Raw genomic sequence first — 12,222 nt, 5'->3', positions numbered from 1 at the left:
CTTGGTCACCAGGAAACAGGTGGGGGGGAATGTGATGACCCTGTGCAGCTCATCCCCCCTGCCTGGTGGCGGGACTCTTCACCTCCTTGCTGGGAAAACTCCTGAATAACTTGATTCCAGTGCCGCCTCTCTCAGTTGCTCCTGGGTCCCCAGAGGGCCAAGACAGGATGGAGAAGTGTCCTTGCTTAGGGGGTCCAGACTTTAACCCACCCATTTGCCCCTCCCTCCCCCAGGCAGGTAGAGCCAGGGTGACACCTATGAAGAATATGGGCATCATCCGTCAAGGGCACCTGTGTGTCTCACTTAAGCCTGCTCTCCTGAGCCCTCCAAGATGTGATTGCTATCCCCATTTTACAGAGGTGGAGACTGAGGCTCCTAGCTTGAGGTAGGCAGGCCCTCAGAGGATCACACGGTGGCAGATGACTTTCTCAGCTCTCCTGCTCTTCCTAGAGAGGTCTGCAGAAATGCCTACACCCTTTGACTTTCTAAGGCCTGTGGGGCTCATGGCAAGCCCTCAGGAACTGTTTATGGAATAAATGAATGATCAGCAAACAAATGAACAAATGCATGCTCCGACATCATGCTTTTTGACTAGGGAGATGGCACCCAGAGGGTGTCTGCTATTGAGTGCAGGCTGTCAGAGCCCTGATGGGACCCAGGATAACTCTGGATAGAGGCTGTCACTCTTCTGGACTCCAAGGAAGGGCCCTATAGCACTGCAAGTATCATATCCAGAGAGATTTTGAGAGGTCTTCTTACAGATGGGGACACTGAGACCCAGGGCAGAGGAGGGACTTGTTCAGGGTCATGCAGCAAATTAGCAACACAGCCAGGACTTGAACCAGGACCTCCTGCTTCCTAGCCTGGTACCCTTTCTTCCACAGGGGTCTTCCCTATGGATGTCAGACCTTTCTGCCTCTCCCTTGAGCAGCCTTGCACAGACCTGGCCCGCTGGCATCCCTGGAGAAGGCCACTGTTTCTGGTTGAAAGCAGCTCTGTGTGTCTGTGTGGGTGGCAGTGTGCTGGGGCACACTTGATGTAGTGGCTTTTCAAACCTGGCCCCCATCCCCAGCGTGCAGCCTGTGATCCGTCCTGCCCAGGCCATTATCGCCAGTCTGTAATGGAATCGGCTGCCCTGGTTAAGTGTTCACATTAAATTAATACCTCTTCCTTGGAGACAATCAGTTGGCATTTAATTTGTGTTTCCTTCCGAGAGCAGCGGAGTACAGCTGGGCAGCCGGGCTCTGATGGGCATGTCTGCGAGGCAGCCCTTCCCGGGGATCGGGGGCTCCGTGGAGATGGGAGCCAAGGAGGCCACAAGAGGTGGTGCCAGGTGTCCCGGGGGTGGGGCTTGGGCCAGGCTGGAGGGGGCCTCTTCCAGGGGCAGGGGCTTGAGCTTATTGGCTGTCCATTTTTGGGGGAGAAGACGTTTGCAGCAGGCCACGTGGGAGAGGAAGTGGGGGGGCAAAGTGTCTGCACGTGCCTCAGGGCTGAGCTGCCGGGAGGTGAGCCCTGTGTTAGCCGTAGTGCTGGGGTTTCCACATTGTATTCCTGGCCCTGCCCCACTCCCACTCCCTTATCGTATTTTTTTCTGCCTTAAATATGAATTGTCTGTGGTATTCGAGGGGGCTGATGGGCAAGGAGGAAGTTGACTCAGTCGTGGTTTTCAGGTTCTTCAAAAGGACTCAGAAGCAGCAAGTGGGGGCTGTTGGGGGCGCACAGCCCTGTCCCCGCAGGCGAGCCCACTCTGGTCTGCACAACCCATCAGCTTCTGTGAAACTGCATTGAAGAGAGGGCTCCCCTGCTCTGCCTCTGTGCCTGCACCCTCTTCCTCCAGCTCAGATATTATTCTAGAGAAGAATGGCCGGTTGGGGCCCCCCGGCTTGGCCCTGGCTCTGCTATGAGGCCTAGGCAAGATACCATCCATGCCGGGACCCCTCTGTGCGTCTTCGAGTGGGCAAACACAGTAGCTGAGGCAGCACAGAGCTGGGGGGCACTGGCCGGGCAGAGTCTCCTGTGGTCAGAGCCACTGGGCTCCAGCAAGTCCCGGGCCACCTGCACCCGGCCCTGCTGCAGTGGGGTGGCTCCCCATGGCCAGGATGGAGCTGAGAAGGTGCCAGCCCTCCACCCGCTGGGAAGGAAGCTGCTCGCTGCCCCCACCTGCCCTCTGCCAGAGGCCAGGCCCACGCTTGGCCCAGAATGAAGTCTTCCACTGAGGGCTCTAGCCTAGCTTCACCTGAGCTTGTTTCCCCTCACCTGACTAAGTCTACCTAGGTGTGCCGGCTGCTCCCCTTCCCGAAAGGTGTGGGTGGTTTCTACACCTCCCTCCCAACTCTGGAGGTGGGAGGCGGCCACGTGCCATGCTGTGCAGTTCACATGGAGCTGCTGAGCACCCATGGTCTGATGGGTGCCAGGGGTGCTTTCACCCCCACTGTCCCCTTCCTGTGGTTCCCACAGCCACTTTCAAAAGGGGGTGGGTGGCTTCCCCACTCACAGAGGGGACAATTGAGGCCCAGAGGGGAACTGACACAACTGGGAAGAGGTGGGGCAGGGTTTGAACCTGCCTCTTGCTGCCCTGGAGTCTTGGGATGCTCACTCCAGGAGCCCCAGGGCCGTCCCTGGAGCCTTCATTGTTTTGCTGGGCCTGCACCCACTTTCCTCCTGAGCGAGAGCCCTGAGCCTCTTTCTCTGACTGCACAGGAAGTGAAAAATCTGTGAGTCAGCCCCTCTGCCAGTGACTTCAGCTTGGGTTTCCGCCCCTCTGCAGGGCAGGCTCATCCATCCCTTTCCTGTGGGTCTGTGTGTCATCTTGAGCTGATGGGGGAAGGGGAGGCACTGGATCTGAGTGGGGTGTCGGTGGGGGACTGGCATAGAATCTGCCCACCCCCTTTCCCCAGTGGCCAGCAGAGACTTCTCATTCCTCACGTGGTTCCTGTGGTGGCTCCTCAGGAATGCGGAGAGACCACATCTGGCTGGGGTGGTGCTGCCACCTCCCCCTCCTGGCCACCAGCCTCAGAGAGTGCTTGTTCTGCTGAAATGGTGGCCAAGGCCCCCGATCTCAGCTGCCCTGTACTTTTGTGGAGTCATTTCCTCTCCCTACACTCTTTCTCCTGACATCCCTGCCTCCCTTCCTTGGCCCAGGGCTGTGGTAAGTGGGAAAAGGAAGATTTCTCCTTCTCCTGCCTGCTTCGTGCTCCGGCCATCCCTCCCACTGGCCTGGCCTGGGAGAGGCGCTGGAGCCAATGGATGAAGCTGAGTGTGGAGGGCCTCTGCTGGGAATTTGCCTACCGCAAGTCCCCGGGCTGGGATGGTTCCGACTAAGGATACTCCAGGGGGAAGGGAGCTCTGGCTGGAGGTGAGGGCCATTAGGGCACTGAGGAGTAAGTGCAGGTTTGGATTCATTCAATCATCCATCCATCTGTCCATCCATCCATCCATCCATCCATCCATCCATCCATCCATCCAACAAATGCATTTGATAAATATCTTACTCTTGAGCAAGTGCTCAGCCAGTTTTAGGCACAAGGAATACAGCAGCAAGCACAGCAATGATGATCATAACCAGCTCTCTGGGCCTGCAGAGGGGCTGGACCCTCGCTTGAGACCCAGCTCCTGTGCCTGTTTTCCCACCTAGACCAGGACCTCGCCTCTTGCTTCCTCCTTGCCCCGTCTCTGTGCCGGAGACCTCCTGAGATGAGTGCCAGCCCCTGTTGGTGGTAGGGAAGGTGGAGGTGGCGGTGACCACCCACTGGAGCCATCACTGGCCCTGGTGTCGTGGAACTGGCTTCTTTGGGTGACAGCTGAGTGCCGTGGGATCCCGTGACCATGCCACTGGGGAAGAGGAGATCCTGGGGCCTCTGCTGCCTCAAGCTGTGAGGCAAACAATGGAAGTGGATGAGAGACTTGGGGAAGAGATGACATTTGAGACAAGGCTGGGAGGACGGCTAGGGTTTCAGGGCTGATGAGGAGGGAGGAAGAGGGGAAATGAGTTACCTGACCTCTGAGCCTCATCTGCAACATGGGGACGATCCCAGGGGTGGGCTCAGCAGGATTTTTTAGAGGGAGGAGTGAGTGCCAAACGTGGTGGACACCACCGAGAAGGTAATCTATTAATAAATGTCCCCTCTCTCATCCAGCGCTTGAAGAGAGAAGGATCTGGAAGTTTGATAAACTGTTGAATCAGGGTGGGAAGGGGCGGCTCTCAGTGATTCAAGCCATGCTGGCTGTGGCTGGAGTTGTCCATAGGCCTTGGGTCTTCATTTTCCCACCTGTAAAGTGGGGACAGGGCAGCTTTCCCAGAGCATGCGCAGTATGATGGAGCAGATCTATGGAAAGGCCCTGCCCCATAGAGAGCATTGGGATGTGTTTGTCACCTCATTTTCTTCCAGTGACAGGCCTGTCAATATCCTGGAGTCTTCTGACCAGAAAAGACCCCTCCCCAGCCAACAGAACAGCTCCTGGGTTGCTGAGGGAAACTCAAAGAAACTGACCTTTGTGCCCCCAAAATGATCTCTTTATGTTCACTCCAGCTTTCCTTCCCCTTTCAGCCTTAAAGGCCTGGGTGTAGGATTCTGCCAGACTTGGGTTCGAATCCAGACGCTGCCACTTCCTAGGCAGTCTTTGGGCAAGTCATTTGCTCAGCTATGGGCTGGGGCTGAGATCGGGGATGGCATAGGCTGAAAGGAAACCATGTCTCAAACCCCCGACCCAAAGTAGGTACACCCGCCTCTTGGTGGCAGACGGCGCCTGGCCTGTCCCTTCCTGCTGTCCTCTTTCTGCTTGTTCCTCTGCCTGAAACACCCTCCCCACTGAAACCTTACTCCTGCGGGCAGACCCAGGGCAGAAGGAGGATTGTGTTTGGGAAGCAGGTGTTGAAATCTCCACGCCAGCAACTTGGTTGACCAGTTCTCAGTGAAGCTGAGTGCTCCTTGGCTCTGGGTGGGCAGGTGGTGAATGTAGGTGTCTGGAGTGCCGTAAGAAACACATCACCCACCTGGCCCTTCATGCCAGTCCTCAGAGCGGTGCAAGGACAGAGCTTTTCTGCACTGTCAACACTGGAGCCGGCTGAGCCAGGTTTTCTCCACCGCCGCCAGGAGGGATGTCAGGGCGGGCGACAGGCTCTTCAGTCAAGCCGGCTGCTGTCCACATGTGGGGTCTGTCTTCGACCTTCTGGGAGGAGCCCAGCCGGCTGCCTACCCAGTCCGGCTTTGGAAATAAAAAAGTCCATGAAATCACTGGTGCAAGCTCATCCTGGGGGTGCGGTGTGTGCAGCTCGGGAAACATGACTGAGGCGTGGGGCGGGTGCAGAACTTGGGGTAGGAGAGGAGAGGCGAGGTGGAGGGGCTGGGTTGTGTGGTCTTCAGAGCCTGGGCACTCAGTGCCATCTGCAGCCTGGCATAACTGGGGGGCTGTCTGCCCCAGCTCTCGCCTGCTGAACCAGGAACTGCATGTTAATAAGATGTCCAGGTGATTCATGTGCACATTCTAGGTTGAGACTCACTGCTTTAGAGAGTGGACTAGCTTTGACTCCCAGCTCCCTGCTTGCTAGCTGTGTGACCTTAGAAAAGTTACTTTACCTCTTCGAACCTCAGCTCTCTCAACTGCAAAATGGGCTTGGATAGAAATTCTTTCCCCAAGAGGGTTAATAATTCACATTCAACCAGTGATGTGTGTGTCCAAGGCAGTGAGCCGGTGTGTGGGGCCCAGACCGTACCCCGCAGTGAATGGTGGCTGCTGCTGCTGTTGCTATTACTGTGTCTGGAGAGCCACAGATCTGAGCTTGCGCTCTCACCTTGGGTGGATTTGGGGCAAGTGTCCTTCTCTCTCTGGTCCTCATTTTCTCCATCTGTACAAGGGTTCTGTTGGCCCCTGCCTCGCCTTCCTCATGAGATGGTTGCTCAAAGGAAAACTGAGGGATGCTGTGCCTCATTCTCTAGGGGCCCTCCGGGGAATGGAGAATGTCGGGAGGTGCCCCTGCAAGCCTGCGTCCAAGGGAGGAGCCGTCTCATTCTTTATATTTTGCGTCCTTCTTTGCTACTCCTGTTCTTGCCGCTAGATGTGGTAGCGGGCTGGCCCTGGATGCCAGGCTGCAGCCAGAGCCACGCTGGGGCTCGCCCTTGCACCCGCCCTGCTCAGTGGCTTTGGAACTGAGTCGCCTTCCCCCCTCTGAGCAGTGTGGCCAGGAGAGATGATCCAGCTCAGGACTTGTGCTCTGGACTTTACCCCTCAGGGAAGCCCCAGGTGCTCTGTGCTGCTGGACAGGGCTGCGGTGGCCTGGGAACTTACCCCGCTTGAGATTCCTCTCCCCAACATGGGGCCTGTTCTCAGTGAGAGATGGCCTGGGACTGGACTCTTAGCCTTGCCCCTGATATTCTAGGTGACCTGGGAAAATGGCTTGACTACTCGGCCTCAGTTTCCCCATCTGTACAATGAGATGGTCCTGGCTGGATTAGGCCCTTAGATTCCCTCCCTGCCCCCTCTTAGCTTCCTCTGTGCCCTCCAGCCCTGGCAGGAATCCCAGCCCCTTGCCCTCCAGGTCCGGACCCTGGAGCCCACACAGATCTCAGCCTGGCAGCTAATGCTGGGGCTGGGAAAGGCTGGAGAAAAAGGGGAGAGGAAGAGAGTGTGTGTCCTCCAGGAGCCCTGGCCGGGGCTGTCTCATGTGGGAGAGGGGAGGAATTTTCCTCTGTGTGTGCAAACAGTATCTGTTTTCTCTTGTTTCCAAAAGCCGGTGACGTAACCAACTCTCCAGCCCTCCCTCCTCTCTGGCCTATTTTTAGCTGGCCCCGACAGCATCCTAACAGGGTTCCAGATGCCCTGCTCCGAGGCCATGTAGGGAGGGTAGCAGTGGGGTGAAGAAGGAGAGAAGCTCCTCTGTCTGTCCCAGGGTGGAGGGAGGGAAAGAACCTGCCCCCAGCTTCCTCTAGGGAGGGAGGGACTCTGTGTTGGAGGAGCTGGGTTAGGGCCTTTAGGCTTTGACAGTTCCTGGGTCTATGAGGAGCTCCGTGAGGAGATTCCGAGCAACCGGTCTGGGGCCTCCCCACCTGGGTGTCAATCCTAGCTTGACCCTGTCTCACCCTGGCCTTGGGCTCAGCTTGTGCCTCTGGGCCTTGCTTTCTTCACCTGGGGATAATGATGGTACCTACAGCATAGGTTGTTACAAGGATTGAATAAACTTCACGGAGAACAGTGCCTGCTGTGAAGTAAGTCTCAGTGGAGGCGGCTCTGGTATTGGTATTATCATCCAACCCCAGGGAACTGCTCCTGTCTCTTCCTGCAGTTGAGGCTGGGGGTCCATTGAAGCCTCCTCTGCCTTCTCCCCTGCCCGTGTTCCTGTTCAGCTTGGAGCAGTACGCACATGAAAGAGTAGTATGGAAGCCCTTGGAACAGGGCTTGGCACATCTTAAACGCTAAATCTGGATTTAATGGGTTTTGTTTTAATGTAATAAAACAAACCTGGGTTTGAATTCCATCCCCACCGACTTGCTGTGTGTATTTGGGGAAAACGTTTAGCCTCTCCGAGCCTTGGTTTCCACATCTATAAAATGGGATGATAACACCTATATAGGAGAGTTCTGTGTTGGTTTGGGTAGGCTGTAGGACATCGCAGTGCTGAGCACAATAAAAGTTTGTTTCTTGTGGGTGCAAAGAAGAGCCCGAGAGTGGAGCTGGCCGCAGCCTGGCTCCGAAGGACCAGCTTTGCGACTGCATCTTGCAGCAAAAGCAGGAGCAGCAGTGTTGGCACAGCACTTCACAGTTTGCATGCAGGCAGGGTGGCGGTCCCTCCCACCTCTGTCTTCCCATAGTGTTGGGCTCATACTTTAAGCGTGGCACTTGTCACCACCACCTGGTACTCTGGTTAATGTGTCAGCCTGGCTGTCCTCTCACAGCACCTCCCCTAGGCTGGGTGCTCCCAGAGGGCAGGCAGGGATGGATGCCCCAATGCACCTTCCTCACCCAGCTCAAGCTAGGCCCTGCTGGATGCTGGGTTGTATCTGAGGGCTGGACTGGCCTTCTGGAGCTGACCTTCTGACCACCTGTTCCTCTTGGCTTTTACAGATGGGAGGAGGAGCTCGCCAAGCGCATGAACCTTCAGACCATGGTGGAAACGCTGCAGGAGGTAAGAGCCCTCAGGCATCCCGACCAGGAGAGGGCACGCCAGACAGCCATGTGGCCAAGGGGTGCAGTCTTCATGTGGCAAAGCCAGGAAATTCTCGCACAGCCCCTACTCTGTGTTACCTCCTGCTGCCTCAGTCTCTCCCCTATGGAGTCAAGAGATCTCTTTTACTTCCTCTGCTTGGAAGCTAGGAATGGACCCAGCACAGTGTTGCACAAGCACCCTGATGCAGGAGTTGAGAAGCCTGGGTCCAGGTCCCGGGGTGCAAGTCCCAGCTGCCATATGTCCTGGGACCGCAACTCTTCTCACCAGTCACTGTCTCCCGACCTGAGGCTTGGACTAGGTGGTCTGTAAGCCCCCAAGCAAGCAGGGTGCCCTGAGTTGGGGCGGAAGGCCTTGGAGAGGGCAGTGGGCATGTCACAGGTGGGCTCTCGGTCTGAGCAGGCTCTCCATGGTGGGCAATTGGGAACATTCCTCTTGCTGCTCTAGCTGGAACCTCTGCATTCTGGGCTCTGCAGCTCCCCCGCCTGTGGTGTAACCTGAGCAGCAAACTTCATCTTCTCAGCCTCTATTTTCCTTTCGGTCAAATGGGAACAAGAGTAGCAACCCAATGAGAAGGCATGAAAAGTTCTTTAAAAAATGTTTAGAAATTGCTGAATGCGGTGGCTCATGCCTGTAATCCCAGCACTTTGGGAGGCTGAGGCAGGCAGATCGCCTGAGGTGGGGAGTTCCAGACCAGCCTGACCAACATGGAGAAACCGCTTCTCTACTAAAAATGCAAAATGAGCTGGGCGTGGTGGTGCATGCCTGTAATCCCAGCTACTCAGGAGACTGAGGCAGGAGGATCACTTGAACCCAGAAGGCAGAGGTTGCCGTGAGCTGAGATCGTGCCATTGCATTCCAGCCTGGGCAGCAAAAGTGAAACTCCATCTCAAAAAAAAAAAAAAAAAAAAAAAAGAAAATGTTTAGAAATTGCCTTCTGACACTTAAAGGATTTATCTTCTAAGAAAGAGACAGATTGAGATAATTGTCAATGTGTAGAAGGAGACGGCTGAATGTCTCCCTTTCTTTTATAATAAAGTAGTTTTTTCGTTTACAAATTTAATGAGTTCATGGTCAAATATGTGGAAAATATAGAAGAGCACAAAGAAAATAAAAATTATCTTCAGTTCCACCCGCCACAGTTGAAAAACTGGTGTGTGAGCTTCCGATCTTGTCTGTGCAGATATGCACCCATGCTCTTTAGACGCGTGTTAGGTCAACACACATGACATTGTCATTTTTGAAAGCAGAGATGGTCCAATATTGGCAGTTTCACACGCATTGATCTCATTTTTTTTTTTTTTTTTTTTTTTTGAGACGGAGTCCTGCTCTGTCACCCAGGCTGGAGTGCAGAGGTGTAATCTTGGCTCACTGCAACCTCTGCCTCCCAGGTTCAAGTATTTCTCCTGCCTCAGCCTCCTGAGTGGCTGGGACTACAGGTGTGTGCCATCACGGCCGACTAATTTTTGTATTTTTAGTAGAGACGAAGTTTCACCATATGGGCCACTCCTGACCTCATGATCTGCCTGCCTTGGCCTCTCAAAGTGCTGGGCTTATAGGTGTGAGCCACTGTGCCTGGCCTGATCTCGTATTTTTAATGTAATAGGATTGCTCGTTCATTAACCTGCTCTTTTTCTTTTAATATCTGCCATGGATTTTTCCATGTGATAGTGAAAAGTATTTTAAGCAGTCAGCAGTGTCGGGGCGGGGAAGCCAGGCTGGAACAAGGTCCTTGGCGCCCCTTCCCTGGCATGCAGGTGCCCAGCTGGGGTGGACATTGAGTGCCCAGGGCTCTGGACTCAGGGGTCCAGACCCTCCTATCCCCAGAGGACCCGGCCCCCTCTGAAGCCTCCGTATCTCCGTCCCCACAGGCGGCACAGGAGGCTGATGCCATCCAGGAGGAGATGAATGAGAAGATCGAGCGGCTCAAGGCTGAGCTGGTGGTGTTTAAGGGGCTTATGAGTGATGTAAGTGCCGCCCGCTGCCCCTGGGTGTTATGACCTACCCCACACCCATCATGCAAAATGCTTCATTCCCTCCGAGGCTCCGGAGCTCGGCTTCTAGTTAGAATCCTGGCTGGCTGTGTTTGATCGTGAGGATGATGGATGCATTGGATGCATCGGAGACCAGGCGCCCTCCTCCCACCCCCTCCCCACTTCCGCTTCCCTTGGTCTGAGTAGAGATGCATTAATCTGCTGCTTAACCCATCCTGCCCCCCTCCCCCGGGCTCCCCTGACGGTCTGTGTGTGTTCGCTCCCAGTCCCTCCCAGCTCGCCTTGATGAGGGCAGGCCTCCGTGTCTGGGCGCAGCGGGGCGTCTGGCAGGTTGGGCTGGGTGCCCTCTGGTCTGTGCTGGCCTGAGAGACTCGTAGGCCCAGTGGCCTTCGGCAGTGTTGCTCCATGAGGTCAGGAAAGGCCAGTGTGCGTGTCTTTTTGACAATCCGGGGCCCCTCTATCTGTCGGGGTGGGGGCGAGGGGGAGCTGTTGGCAGCAAAGGGCTCCTTGCTGCTGGAGACCTAGGTCTCCTCCTCCTTCAGACAGTGGGCAGTACGGGGGGGGAGGCCCCACCAGAAGGCAGAAGGGGCCAGAACGTGGGTGACTGAGTCTGGTGTGGCTCCTGGTGTGGAAGGGCATGAAGCTGGGGTGTGGTTGGTAGAAGCCTCCTGGGACCCCAGTTGGAGGCTACTGCTCTCCCTCTTACTTGGGTCCAGGGGGATCCACCCTGTGGTCATCAATGACTCCCCTTGCCAGCCGTGGGAAGTGTCCAGGGGACAGCTGCCTTACCTGGGCAGGCAGCATTGTGTGGGGGACAGGTGGGACATGCCAGTGGAAGAAGAAAGGCCATCTTTCTCCAGCGGGAGTTGTTTTTCTTTTTTCTTTGGTCTAACAGAGTAAACATGGACCCAGTGTCTGCTGGGAGGACGCTTCCAGCCCTTAGGGAGAGCAGCACACACGGCCTCACACTGGCCCCTGACTCCCAAGGCCCCAGCCCCATCCCACCCCGAGCAGTGCCGCTGCAGCCCTCCACTTCACAGAAAAGCCCAAAGCACCCTCGGACTCTGGGGGCTTCCCCGCACCACCCCTGCTGACACTAGGGGTCCCCCCACTTCTCTGCCTAGGTCCCCAGGCTTGCTCCATCCCTCGCTCATGTAAACCCTGCTGTCCTCCCTGCAGCCCATGACAGACCTGGACACAAAGATTCAAGAAAAGGCCATGAAGGTGGACATGGACATCTGCCGCCGAATCGATATCACGGCCAAGCTGTGCGATGTCGCACAGCAGCGGAACTCGGAAGACGTGTCCAAGATCTTCCAGGTGACTAGGGCTGCCCTGCTCACCAGCCAACCCCCACTCTCCCAGTGCAGCCCTGGCCTCACCCCGCCCGGCCAACCCCTGTTTCCCTCCACATCCCACTCACTCCCTCCCTTTCCCCCAGAGGTAGCACTACCCGACCCTGTGGCTCCCCAGGAAAAGTAGAATCAGGCACCCGTGGACTCATAGGCTGGTCTGACTACTTCATCCTATGGCTGGGGAGACCGAGGCCCGGAGGGTGATGTGCTGTACTCAAGGAAGGAACTGGCAGAACTCAGCCTCCTGCCCCTCCAGGGCCTGCTTCACCAGCCCACACTGCACCCACTGCCCCGCTTCCTGCCCCTTCCTCTGGGTGGCAGAACTGGGCATCATCCCCACGGTTGGGGAGCCCTGGCCAGGTTATGGGGAGAACTGGGGGAGCTGGCCTGAGCTCTGGCAGAGGGGCCTCAGAGTTCAGAAGAGGATGTTTTGGCCGTTGACTATTTTTCATTCCCCTCCAAAGAGGCTCTCGATACCCCCCCGACCTAACGTGCAAGTGTGGGTGCCCCCGAGAGACGGCGATCAGGTTAGCGCGAGTGAGGCTGTCCTCCGGAGAGGGCTGGGGGCTAGTCCAGCCGAATGAGGCACATGTCATTCTCCGAAGGCTGCTTCTTGAGTTTCGGGTTGTGGTTTGGCTTTTGCTTGAGCCCAGGGCAATATATGGTGTGTCGTCGCTCTGTGTGTGTGACTCTGACGTCGCTGGGCCAGATCCGG

At 56.2% G+C, this 12,222-nt stretch overlaps 1 protein-coding gene across 3 annotated transcripts in view; it reads left to right on the top strand.

Annotated features, from left to right (window-relative positions):
• Window positions 1-12,222, top strand: part of IFFO2 (intermediate filament family orphan 2) — a 52,768-nt gene that overhangs the window by 27,389 nt on the left and 13,157 nt on the right. The window contains exons 2-5 of one of the 3 annotated variants that reach the window (XM_039474268.2): window positions 8,059-8,119; window positions 10,030-10,125; window positions 11,332-11,472; window positions 11,972-12,034. In XM_039474268.2, coding sequence (XP_039330202.1) covers window positions 8,059-8,119; window positions 10,030-10,125; window positions 11,332-11,472; window positions 11,972-12,034 — 361 coding nt within the window. The remainder of the gene's footprint in view (window positions 1-8,058; window positions 8,120-10,029; window positions 10,126-11,331; window positions 11,473-11,971; window positions 12,035-12,222) is intronic. The other 2 variants (XM_039474269.2, XM_039474270.2) reach the window with 2 other exon arrangements.

Source organism: Saimiri boliviensis, chromosome 11, assembly GCF_048565385.1.
Source record: "Saimiri boliviensis isolate mSaiBol1 chromosome 11, mSaiBol1.pri, whole genome shotgun sequence".
Taxonomy (NCBI): domain Eukaryota; kingdom Metazoa; phylum Chordata; class Mammalia; order Primates; family Cebidae; genus Saimiri; species Saimiri boliviensis.
This window is presented reverse-complemented; position numbering and strand designations above follow the sequence as displayed.